The sequence below is a fragment of the Falco peregrinus genome, chromosome 6 (assembly GCF_023634155.1).
Source record: "Falco peregrinus isolate bFalPer1 chromosome 6, bFalPer1.pri, whole genome shotgun sequence".
In the NCBI taxonomy this organism is placed as follows: Eukaryota; Metazoa; Chordata; class Aves; order Falconiformes; family Falconidae; genus Falco; species Falco peregrinus.
Window position 1 is genome coordinate 22,181,578 of NC_073726.1, and position 12,025 is coordinate 22,193,602.

General features: G+C 55.0%; 1 protein-coding gene across 2 annotated transcripts in view; it reads right to left on the reverse strand.

The window, feature by feature from the left end:
- The window catches only part of TNPO3 (transportin 3), a 44,806-nt gene that overhangs the window by 992 nt on the left and 31,789 nt on the right, over positions 1-12,025 (reverse strand). For both annotated transcript variants that reach the window (XM_055807779.1, XM_055807780.1), the window contains 15 exons: positions 10,803-10,949; positions 10,033-10,140; positions 9,562-9,653; positions 7,955-8,094; positions 7,679-7,870; positions 6,327-6,418; positions 5,320-5,396; positions 4,963-5,023; positions 4,368-4,508; positions 3,235-3,351; positions 2,220-2,314; positions 1,847-2,003; positions 1,449-1,616; positions 1,162-1,274; positions 66-163 (listed from right to left, as the gene is read on the reverse strand). In XM_055807779.1, the coding sequence (XP_055663754.1) occupies positions 103-163; positions 1,162-1,274; positions 1,449-1,616; positions 1,847-2,003; positions 2,220-2,314; positions 3,235-3,351; positions 4,368-4,508; positions 4,963-5,023; positions 5,320-5,396; positions 6,327-6,418; positions 7,679-7,870; positions 7,955-8,094; positions 9,562-9,653; positions 10,033-10,140; positions 10,803-10,949 (1,761 nt within the window). In that variant the 3' untranslated portion in view covers positions 66-102. The remainder of the gene's footprint in view (positions 1-65; positions 164-1,161; positions 1,275-1,448; positions 1,617-1,846; positions 2,004-2,219; positions 2,315-3,234; positions 3,352-4,367; positions 4,509-4,962; positions 5,024-5,319; positions 5,397-6,326; positions 6,419-7,678; positions 7,871-7,954; positions 8,095-9,561; positions 9,654-10,032; positions 10,141-10,802; positions 10,950-12,025) is intronic.

The following is a 12,025-nucleotide window of genomic DNA, read 5'->3' on the forward strand; positions in this document are numbered from 1 at the left end:
TGGTCCCACTGTGGCGCAGGGTCATGGTCCCTGCGGCTGCTCGCGGTGCCGCTGCTGGCTCTTACCTGGGAGACAGGCGCCGTGCCGGTGCCGGAGCAGGAGCTATCGGAACAAGCGGGTGAAGTCCCTCAGAGCCCAGCAGACTTGTTTACATTCCTCAGCGCTGCAAGAAAACAGGTGACATCAGGGGGTGACATCATCGGGGGACATTTAGGAAGTGGGGAGTTCCCCGCCCAGAACAGGCAGCCAGCACTCCTGCCAGCACGAGATGGCAGCGGGGACCAGGAGCGTGGCAGCTGGGCTCCGAGATGCTGGAGGAGATGCAGGAGCAACTGTCAGGGCAAAATGGGCTCAGCATCCCCTGCAACCGTCCCTGGTGGTGACCTGTGTCCCACTGTGGTGGTGGCTGGATGAAAGGAGCCAGAGCCCAGCAGGAGACTCAGCCTCCGGGATTTTTCCGGGGCAGGGGCTGGCTGCTTGCTGACACCAAGCCAGGCAGAAGGAGTGTTTGGGGACTGAGCGGCTGGATGCCCCCAAACCAGCCGGTGTCGCTGCTGACGGCAGCACGAGAGAAGGGGGGGACAGCAGGTGCCAGCTCATAGTGGCTGCCCAGAGCAGGCTGCAGCTTGCCGGGCTGATTGCGCTCTCGCCCTGGGAGCAGACACAGCCCGCAGCAGCAGGCCCAGGCAGGACCCAGCCATCGGAGCAGCGTGGCCGGGAGCCAGTGACTCACAGGGCCGGGGAGCTGGAGGGAGGGGGGGCAGGCGGCAGGCTGGCTTGCAAAAGCTGCCTGCGCCCTGGCAGGGAGGGATGCTGGCTCCACAGGGCTCAGGCAAGAGCAGAAAAACCTGTTGGGTGATGGAAAAGGCAACACATGCCCTCCAAAGCGAGGCTTTCCACAGCCTTCGTTGTACTGGGAGTATGCTGGATGAGACATCCGAGTGGATTCATGGGCAGGGGCTGGGACTGACATCCCACCAGCACGCTCAGCTCTTGCAGAGAGGCGCTTCGGGGCTGCCAGAGGACAATGCGCGGTGGGGTGTGATGGCCACGTCTCAGAGATGGGCTCGCAAGGGAGACGCTGGCACCGTGACCATGTGCTGCCTGTTGCTGTCCTGGCTCCCAGCAATGCACCCTGCCCCGCTCCACTGGCATGCTCACCTTGTGACCTGCTTGTGGAAGTCTGTCAGCTGTTTGTGTGTGACCTGGATGGCTCCTCCTGTCGTTTCCTTTGGTAAACCCTTCAGCGAGTTCTCCAGCCAGCGACAAAATGTCTGCAGGAAGCAAGAGAAGGGAAAACACTCAGGACATGGAGCCAAACCCCACTCTGCTGTCCTGGCTTGGGGGAGGCTTTGGGATTTGGCTCTGCCCATGTGATGCTGGGATGGCTCAGGGCTGAAGCCCAACCCTGCCCTGTGCCCTTCTGGGATATATCCCGTCCCTCTCACCGGCCGGTCGATCTGCATGATCTCCCAGAGCACCTCGGCGACATCGGGCAGGGTGTACGGTGGCAGGCAGAAGCAGCACGTGTGCAAAAGCTGGTTGACAAGCTGCTGGCCCAGTTGGTTCATCACCTGGCTGATGAGCTCCTTCCGCACTTCAAAGTCCTCCTCGTGCTGCGGGAGGAAGGAGAGCGGGGTGAGCCACGCCTGGGGACAGGGACATGCTGCTTCTTGCTTTGGAAGCAGCTCCCAGAGCACCTCTGCTGGCAGCGGTGGCATAACTGTGGTGGCTTGGCTATGGCAGCGGGACAGCCCTCATAGGTGACAAATGCTGATGAGGATGGCATTCCCTACTCCACAGAGGAAGATTCCCCCACTGAGGAACAACCCCAGGGGTCACTCACGTCGTTGGCCACCCCGGTGTGGATGAGATCGCGCAGGAACTTCATGACGCTGCAGTTGGCATCCCGGTGATCAAGGGTGGTGGCGGCAATAGCCCACTGCAGGATGGGGATCATCACCTGGCTGCGGAGCAAGGTGACGGGGCTGCGCTGGATAAACCTGGCCAGGCAGGGGACAGACATGTTACTGGTGCCTGCCTGGCTTCCCGGCACCCTGCCTATCCCCGTGAGCTGGTGGAAAGGCAGGACCCTGCCATCTCCCACCCACCCACAGAGACATGAGCGCTCCCACGGGCGCGTGGGGACCCCTCTGCATGGAGAGAGGGGTTGGGGTGTCCTCGTGCAGCAGGAGAGGGCGACAGGAGAGTGTGGCTACCTGGCTGCTAGTCGGAAGAGGTCGTCCACAGTGTCTGGGTGGTTCTGAAGGCCGTTGGGCTGCTCTAGGAGTTGGAAGGTGGGTATGCATAGCGCCTAGGAGAAGGGTTGCGGGGATCTATTAGTAATTAGCTACGATTACATCTCAAAGTGCCCTTCTCTCCACGGGGAGATTTCCAGCACGGACCACACTGGAGTGGATCAGACCCTGGCTTCTCCTGACAGCCACTGTCAAAGCCCAGAGGGCCAGTATAGATCTCCCCTCTGACAGGAGACGTACCTCAAGGCAGCAATGCCTTCCTCGGTGATTGGCTCCTCCAACAAGCAGCCACTCACCAGTTCTGCTTTAACCAAAAGCGTCCCTTCCTCGGTTTTGTTCACCCAGCTACCAAGTTACGGGAGAGCAGAGAGGTGCTGGGATGAGCCTAGGTTTGCATCAGCACCTTGTGGAAACTGCTCTGCTTTGTGCAAACCCTCTGGGCACCCGAGGCACAGCCTTCCCGAGTGCTGAGGGGTAGTTACTGCGCTGGCATGTGGAAATAAAAGCAATGATGAAGCTGGTGAAGGGTCCAGAGCATAAGTCTGATGAGCGGCTGAGGGAGCTGGGGGGGTTCAGCCTGGAGAAAAGGAGGCTCAGGGGGGACCTTCTCGCTCCCTCCAGCTGCCTGGGAGGAGGTTGCAGCCAGGTGGGGGTCGGTCTCTTTTCCCAAGTAACAGGCGACACGACAAGAGGAAACGGCCTCAAGTTGCACCAGGGGAGGTTTAGATGGGGTATGAGGAAAAACCTTTTCACCAAAAGGGTTGTCGAGCACTGGAACAGGCTGCCCAGGGAGGTGGTGGAGTCACCATCCCTGTAAGGATTTAAAAGAGGTGTAGATGGGGGGTGCACTTAGGCATATGGTTTAGTGGCAGACCTGGTGGTGTTAACAGCTGATGTTTTTAAGGGTCTTTTCCAACCTAAACAATTCTACGATACAGATATGCGGGAACCAAATCGGTCACCTCTCAGCACCCACCTGCAGCATGTCGAGCAGTCCCTGCCGGCAGCCCTCCTCCATGCCGTACTCGTCCACCAAAATGCTGCCCAGGTAGAGGAAACAGGAGTGCTGGTGTGCCCGGTACACATTCACCATCTGCAGGGAGACACGCACCACCTGGCACCGTGAACGCTGCCTGCCCACCGCCAACACAGCAGGTGGCAGCAGGTCTGGCAAAGAAACTGCTGCAGCTGTTGCCACCAGAGAAATCCCTGCGTGCTGCTCGCTGGGGCCTGTCAGCTGTGGTGTCTGGCTGGGAACCCGGCAGCTCCCCTGCCACGGGCAGCGATTTCCTCGGCCAGCTCCATGCTTTCCAAAGGGCTGGCCCTACTGCAGAGAGCCTGGCCATGGGCACGGTCCTCCTGATGGCAAAGGGCTGTAGCCCCCAGCTCCCATCCACAGGTGAGCCACGGCGGGGTGAAGCCATACACACTCGTTGCCTCCCACCATCCCCACCAGGGGCAGTGCCCGCTGTATCTGCCCAGCAGTCCCACCATCTCTTTCAGAAAGGCCTGCTCTCGCTGCATGCCAAGATGATGTCCCAGCCTGTCAGACCTTCCCCCAGTCCCACGGTGGGCAGGGGACCTCCTGAGGCACTGGCTCAGGTCTGATCTTGCACTGGGGGAGCATCTCTGTGCTGCAGCTCCCAGAGCCAATGCGGCTTCCCCTGGCTTTTGATCCTCCCTTAGCCCAGTGGAAGCACCCAGCAGAGTGGGAGACACCTAACATCAGGCTGAGAATTACCTCTTCAAGGAGTTGCACGATGTGGAGTTGCACACATACCTTTCAAATTACAGATACAACTGCAGGGCTCCCACAACCTACAGAGCATCAATCGGGCAGAGCTTAGCTCTTCCCTGCAGTTCAAAGGCTCTCTCTACTCCCCAAGGGTTTACGTAGGAGCTCCCGAGACTGCTGGCATTTACCGCAGCACTTTCCAGCGCCAGTTGCTGCCTGGCTGCACAGCGATGGCAGCCTGGCAGCTGCCCGTGAGACACGCCTGCCTGCTACTGTGAACCCAGCAAGCACCTTCTGATGACAGCTCCAAGCCTGGGATCACAGCGTCCCGACAAAAGGTGTTGAGCATGGTTTTTCAGCGGCAGCCTCCGTACCTGGGTGACAAGCGGTTGCAGCAAGGCGGCAGAGCCTTTGCCCACACAGCGGACAGCGAAGCGCAGGCACCGGCAGCACCGCTCCACGATGCGGTTATCGGCACTGTGTTTGTTCAGGGTCTCCGACAGCACGGGCCAGATCTGAGCACAGACAGACAGGAGGGGTTAAAGCGTACTGTCAGGCAGATGCCACTCAGGTCCCAAAACCAAGAGGCACTTGCATTACAAGACACATAAATTAGCTTTATGTAGGAGTGAAGAGCACAGAGTGGCTTAACACCTTGGTTGCAGCGCTGCAAACATTACAAGGGCAGGGAAATTAAGGCACCTGGGTCATTTCCAGAGGCCAGGTCCCCTTCCACGGGTTTGAAGTCCCAAATCCCTTCCCCTCAAGGATCTCTGCTTCCAGGAGGGAAGGTGCTCCACCAGCAGCTCCTCTCCCCGACGCTGCGCAGCCCCAGGCAGAGAGGCTGTTGGCCGCACCGAATCTGTCTGGCAGCTGGGGACTGCAACCGAACCGCCCCCCTGGTACGACACTCTCCCTCAGTCTCCCCACAGTAATTCCTTCCCCAAATCCAGACCTGCTGGTACTTACTTCCTGAATGACTTTTTGGCACGGATGGATCTGTCCATTTTCTACAATGGGGTTGGTGTGTCTGTGAAAAGCAGCAAAGGGTTAATGGTATTTTTTCAGTTGGGTTTTGGGCTTAAAGCTGAGGAAATTAGTTGGAGCCTCAAGCACCTGCCCTAAGGCTGTGGGAGGGGGACGAGAAACTGGCTTAGGGGGGCTGGGGAGCCTTGAACTTGGTGAAGCAGCAGCTTCCAGCCTGTTCCCCTGGGGGCCAGGGGTAAACGAGCCATTGCTAATTTGGTTTTGTCTCTGGGTGAGCAGCTTTGACTCACACGCTCATGAATTCCCTTGCACAGGCTGTCCCAGCTGCTCCTTCCTTACCTAAATATGACAGCGAGTCGATCCAGGGGCACAGTAGGATCTGAGGAGAGGCCATTGCTTGGCTCCTGAGAGAGCAGCTAGAAAACAAGGGAAAAAGATGGGATTTCAGGACCACAGGCAGCCCTGTTCCCAGTGAAGACTGAATAAACACTGCCTGGCCACCAGACCCACCGGCAGCACCATCACATCTCCTTTGGGCCAAAGCAGAGCAGACACTTCCTCAAACCTTGCCTCGGACCTAGGCAGCTCCTAGCCTCAGCCACATGCATGCAGGTTACTCTGAAAGCTCAGAGCGGCTTCTCTTTTTGTCTCCTCTGCCTTCAGAACCTCCTCAAAGAGGTCTCTGAAGGAGACAGGAGCAGCGCCAGAGACAGAAGAGTAGCCTGCCGGTGGGTGAGAGCTGCTAGGAGCAGGCAGTGTGGGCAGAAAGAGCTCTCAAGAACCACTCTGGTGCAGCTACAGGTCATCCTGAAAAGGCAGGGGACGTGTATGTCCCTTCCTTAAGGCTTCCCTCCCTCTTTCTGCCACCCTCTGAGACTTCTACTCTCTGCTATCCTGGATCTGCATGGAAAGGTCACTAGGGCCACCATGGTTTTGGGACAGTCAGAATATAACCTTTTGGGGCTAGCTGCCCCACCGGGGAGTTGAATACCCACATTCTCCATCCCGGAGATGTGGGATGAAAGCTGCCTGTTGCATGAGAGGTGGGTTCAGGAAGGCCCTTTGGCTCCTAGATGTAAACTGATTTCAAGGGACCATCTTCTTCCCATTTAACTCATTACACACTCTACCACCTAGGTATTTCTCAGCCAGGAGAGACATGGGGACAAGTACGGTCTCAGTCCTGGAGTCTTCATACACCTCTGGCTTTGGGAACACACAATTCCCCCAGCAGATCAAGCCGCTGGATAAAGAGGGAGCCATGGCAGCTTGATGGCCTCTGATCTCTCCCACCCAAACCAGTGACAGACAAGGAGCATGTTAACGCAGCTCCAACTGGGACGTACCTTCTTCAGCGCCATCACTTGTACGGCACAGAGTTCACTGAGGCATTCTGCTATCTTCTCCAAGGGGAGCCTGGCAAGGACCAAGGCTGTCCCTGAAAGGCAAGAGGAGACAGGCTCAGGAGCAGGAATGCAGCGTAGGAGTGCAGTTGGTGAAACACAACACGAGCAAGGTTCCCAAACAAGCCCAGCCGCAGCCTGCCACCAGCCCGTGTGCAGGCAGGGAGAGGGCACGGCTCTGGGGCAAAGGGAGGGACTGCTTCCCGAGACTGAAAAATGTTTCTCTGCAGCTTGAACTCAACTCTTTGATTAAACCAGACACCCAAATAATTTCTACGGGGCGGGAAGGAGGAAGGGATGCTGGCATGTGGGAGAACAGGGATGATCTAGAGGCAGACAGGCATCACTAGCACATCTGGGGACACCGGCGTGTTCCTGCAGCATCCTTGTCCCTGCCCAGCAGCACCATGAGGTCCGAGGAAGCTTCTTTTGACCCACAGCTAAGGCACTGCAGGGCTCCCACACAAATAAAATATGAAGATGAGCGCTTGAGCCGCTTCCCACTGCCACGTCACAGCACCCCACTCAAAAGCAGGAAAAAATTCTCCCTGGCTCATTGTATTTGTTGTGTTGGTTTAAAGAAGGAGAAAATACTTTGTAGCGTCAGGGAGAGGAGCAGCTCAGAAGCATGGCTAAGGCTGCTTGCATCAATATGCAGGTACAAACAAGTGAAAAACTGAGTTTTGCCTCTTCTGTCATGCACAACCTGACTGTACACCACAGTAAGGCTCCCTTTGCACAGCTTCCAGAGCTGCTGCATTTTTAAAGGTTTCAGAAGCACTTAAATCCGTTGCAAATCTTTGAAGCCCAGACGCGAGTCCTGCACGACCATGAAACCAGCCCTGGTTGAAGAGGCACATAATGCCCAACAGCCAAAGGCCTGGTGAGTAGAAAATGCTCTGACTGCAGGCTGGAGTTGAAAAACTACATTCTTGTGCTCAAACTGTCTCTAAAATGACAAATGCTCACAATTTTCCACCCTATGTGTACAGCAACCGATTTCCAAGTGATCGGATATAGCAGTAACCTGCTGCTAGCTTGGCTGTGAGTATTTGAAACTTTTCTTCCTGCATTTCAAGTTGAGACCAGGGATGGAGATACCTTATAAACCCTGGAAGGATCTTTCTACCTCCTGCCCCAAGTAAGCTCTTGAGAAGACTAAATGAGGACGCGTGGAGTGCCTCAGGGCAAACCGAGAGACTTGTCTAAGAAAAAACACGTGAAAACAGGGTTGTGCAGCATCCACTGTGAGCGACCTCCACAAATAAATACACTAACAGCTTTTCCATACGCACCCTTCAGGAGTCCCACAGCAGCCTCTGGAGAGAGCGTGAAGGAGTCGAGAGAACGGGCTATCTCCAGCAGCCCGTTAAAGTGCTGAGCCATGTGGTCCCGGCATACTGAGCAGATATTGTGGATGGCCTTGGCCGCTGCCGAGGCCAGCCGCCTGTCACACAGGCCTTTCATCAAATAACCCAGGACAGGATCTGCGGAGAAAGCCAGGGTGAAGAGGGGTCCTGGGGATCCAACTCGTTGCAGGGCAGAGAGGTGGCGTGGCAGGAGGGACTCACCCAGGAACTGCGGGTTTCTGTCCACCACCTCGCTCATCTCTCCCACCAGCTCGATGCTGGTGTAGCGGACAGCGGTGTGCACCGTCTCGGGGAGGCGAACCACTCCCTCCAGCACCTCCACCAGGGTTGGATTGTTCTCCCTGTGGGGAAAAGGCAGCCAGCTTAGCTCCAAGGCAGGTCCCAGACTGCTTCCACAGAGTAGCTGGTTTTGTTGAACCTGATCGACTCCCACGTTGCTCTGAATCAGCCAGGCAAACCCTGCAGCTGCGGTGTGCTGGATATTTGAGATGTGGGCTAACAAGGGGCTCGGGGCTGTGGGAGCTGGCATCCAGATGCACGGCAGCCTCCAGCTTTACCAAACAGAGCAGAAGAAACTAAATACCTGCAGTAAGAGTGCTCGTGGCACAAGAACAAAGCTAACTAATTCTCTGGGGACTCCAGAAAGCCAGAGGAGCCTGTTCCCAGCATGGGAGGGTGCTACTGGGTGAGTCTCGGGCTCCCTGCAGCCCACATTGGTGGCAGGACTCTCGCTCTCTTGTCTGGCAGACAGCACCGCCTGCCCTCTCATGGCAAGAGTGAAGCCAAGCTCGGTAGAGCCACAGGGCGAGCAAAAGCCTTGTGGGACACGCTGGTGGGGCGTGGACTCCCCCATGCTCCACCAGTGCAAGGGCGTGAGGTGCTGGTGCTCTCAGAAAAAAAGCAGAAATAAAAATTGAAGATAAAAATGAGCAAAACAGCCTTAACATAGGTTAACAGGAGCCAGCGAGCACACAGCAAACACTGTGACTCCCCCAGCCTCCCAGCACTCCCAGCCTGCTGAAGGTCAGCCAGGCTGTCCCGCTGCATCAGCATGGCTGTCAGCACGCACAATTCGCTGCACTCTCACCGCCCTGGACGTTAGCTGTTGATGTTTCCACTACAACTAACAGGGGAGGAAAGGCGCTTCCAGAAAGTGATTTAACCTTCCCTAAAGATTTCTGGGAAAACTCTACCTGGAGGTGGAAGAATCTGGATGTGGAAAGATGTCCAAATAATCAGCCTAGGCAAATGTCTCGCCAGACTAGATATAAAGAAGTAATTTTTTATGATGGGAGTGGTGAAACACTGGCACAGGTTGCCCAGAGAGGTGGCAGATGCCCCATCCCTGGAAACATTTAAGGTCAGGTTGGACTGGGCTCTGAGCAACCTGATCTTGTTGGAGATGTCCCTGCTCATGGCAGGGGGGCTGGACTAGATGGTCTTGAAAGGTCCCTTCCAACCCAAAGCATTCCATGATTCTATGAATGTCCTCAAGCAAGCAGAAGAGATTCGAGAAGGTCCAACTGCATCACGGAGTCCCAGCAGCGTACTGGGCCCGTATTCCTGGCCAGGAAGCAGACCTCAGTCCTTGGGCTGCTCCATCAGGAAGGGGTACTGCACTGCGGCAGCACAGACCACACATGCGGAGGACTATCTGAAATAAAGCGTGTTTTTCAAACACTTCTGCCTGAGAAGGCATGTTCCTAGGAGTATCCTCAAGATATCTGCAGTGTCTCTGCAAAACTCTCTTGGAGGTAACACCTGACCCCACAGCCCTTACAGACATGAGCAGGATGGTCAACACTCACTGGTCAACGCTCTTAGCTATGGATGCCATAATGAAGAGGACAGCTTCTGTCACCTCCCAGGGCGGATTGCCATCCTTCAGAGTCGCATAAAGCTGCAAGAAAGAGAACTGGTCACAAAAGAAGCTACAAACACAGCCTGGGGGCACGTGGTCACGAGTCCCACGCTGCAAGATTGCCACCTGCTCCTCACCTCCTCCCACACACCTGAAATACCAGACTCCAGGCATGCAACTGCATAAATTCTCATGTTCCACAGACCACCCTGCTACGTTGGGACCACAGTACCTTTCCCCAGGTACTACCCCAAAGGGTGGGACCTCCTGCTTCTCCCAGAATAAGCCCCACCACCTACTTCAAGATACAGTTACCTCCCTGTGCACAAGGAGATGTGTGTGACTTCCTCCCTGGGGCTTGGCTTCCTCCCTGCAGCAATGGGTGGAAGCATGCCTCATGATGCTCTGACAAACCCACCTGAGCAAAACATTCCACTGATCCCACCAAGAAGATCAGGTCTTTCACCAGGTCTGAGACCCGCATCCGGAACTCCCCAAAGTCATCTGTTTCCTCTGGGACACCCTCCTAACAGAGATGAGGGAGAGGAAAAGGGTGAGAGCAGCTCAGAGAAATTCATGTTCCCATTCACCCACAGCTAGGACAAGACAAGAATTCTCGTTTAGAGACAAGATCTGTCGTTCCTGCCCTCCTCTCCCTGGATCAAGCTACGTAAGGGGATTTGAAGGACAGCCACGCACAAAGAAAATGCTAACAGCCTGAACACACGCTGTGTTTTCCTGCTCTGACACGCAGATGAAGGGATGGAAATCAAGGGAATGAGGAGCCCAGCCAGAGATGGAAGAAGGATAAACCATCCAGACTTCAAGGAGCAAGTTGACAGCATTGTGGCTAGTGAGCTGTGCAAGCTTTATTCCAACAAAAACGCCCCCGAGCAGGGGACAAGGTATCTCTCTGCAGCTCCCCAAATGGGAACCACCTGGGGGGAGGTGGGAAAGGGTCATCCCGCAGCAACTAGATGCCAGAAAGCTCTGTTCGAACAAGAACTGACTTAATGAAAAGAGGTTTAATACACCAGTTTTAATTACTCGCAATCCTCTCTCTGCAATTACTGCAACTGCAGAGCCCTATAGCTATGGAGAGCCATCAGCATGCAGCAGTGAGGACAGATACATCCTACCGCCCCGGCTGCCTCTGGAGGAAACAAAACAAAGCAAATGCAGCCTTACATGGTCTGAGTCAAGCTGGCAGTGTCTAGCCAGAGCGTGGAGAAGGCGCTGGATGTAGGCTTTGAAGATGCTGTGGATGACTGCATCATCCGTCTTGTACAGGTGCTCCCCCAGTCTGTACCAGAAGTTAAATGAAATTTCTACCACCTGTTTACAAAGAAAAATTCAGCATCTTGTTATCAACAGAACAATTTTTTGCTCCACTCTGCTGGTGCTCCCGACAGAGAAATCTCTGGGGATGCCTGCAGCATGCTGGGGTACCACAGATTTCCATCAGTGCTGCTTCATCATGTGATGATGAAACATGAACTGGTTTCCCCAGCTTTGCTGATCTTCTCTGCTGCTTGTCACTTAATAAGGGATTTGAAACCCACTGAGTTAATCTGAAAACCTGTCACCAGCCCTCAGAAGTAAAGCCTCTTCTCTACAAAATTAACATTAAAGTGTGAGAATCGTCTCTTGCTTCAAAGCACGGACATCACCTCATTTCACATCAGCCAAATCTGCCAGTGGTAAGTTTTTATTTCCCCGACCCTGGCCTGATTTGTGCCCTCCCTCTGTTCTTGCTCATGCATCAGGAGGCGTTTGATACCCAGCTTGCCCCAATAAGCTACGGGGCATTTTGCTGCTTGCAGGTACACTGTCATTACCAGAAAGCCACACTGATGGAAGAGTTTGCCCACCTAGCACCAATCCTCACCACCCGTGCCCGTGCATTTAACAGTCTAACCATCCTGATGGCCAGCATGGGGTGCACACAGGCTTGGGCTAACAAAGCGAGGGGGACAGCAACCCCAGACAGGAGCAAACATCCCTGAGATAGCAGCTCAGGCTGGAAGGGGATGCTGCTCCAAAGCCTACAGCCTCTTTATAAGTGCAGTTATTGCAGAAAAAAAAAATAGGTGCAGGTTTTTCAGGAGCAGCTGCAGAGCTTCAAGTCCTCTTAATGCATCACTAGTGCAGGACAAGGTCATGCCCAAGGGAGACTGAGCTTAACAGACCTGGAAAGGGGACTAAAAGAGCCACCAAGTCGCAAGCAACCACTACAGAGATCTGGTGAAGTATTCTTGTGGCTGCTCCACAATTTTCATGGCAAACAAGCCCCTAGGGGTTGCATTGCAGCAGCCATCATTTCTTAGCTAGCTCGTCTGCTGGTTCTCAGGTCTGATGTATTTTCAGGGCTCTATACCAAAAGTTTCTGGAAAACCCCGTCCTGGAGAGGG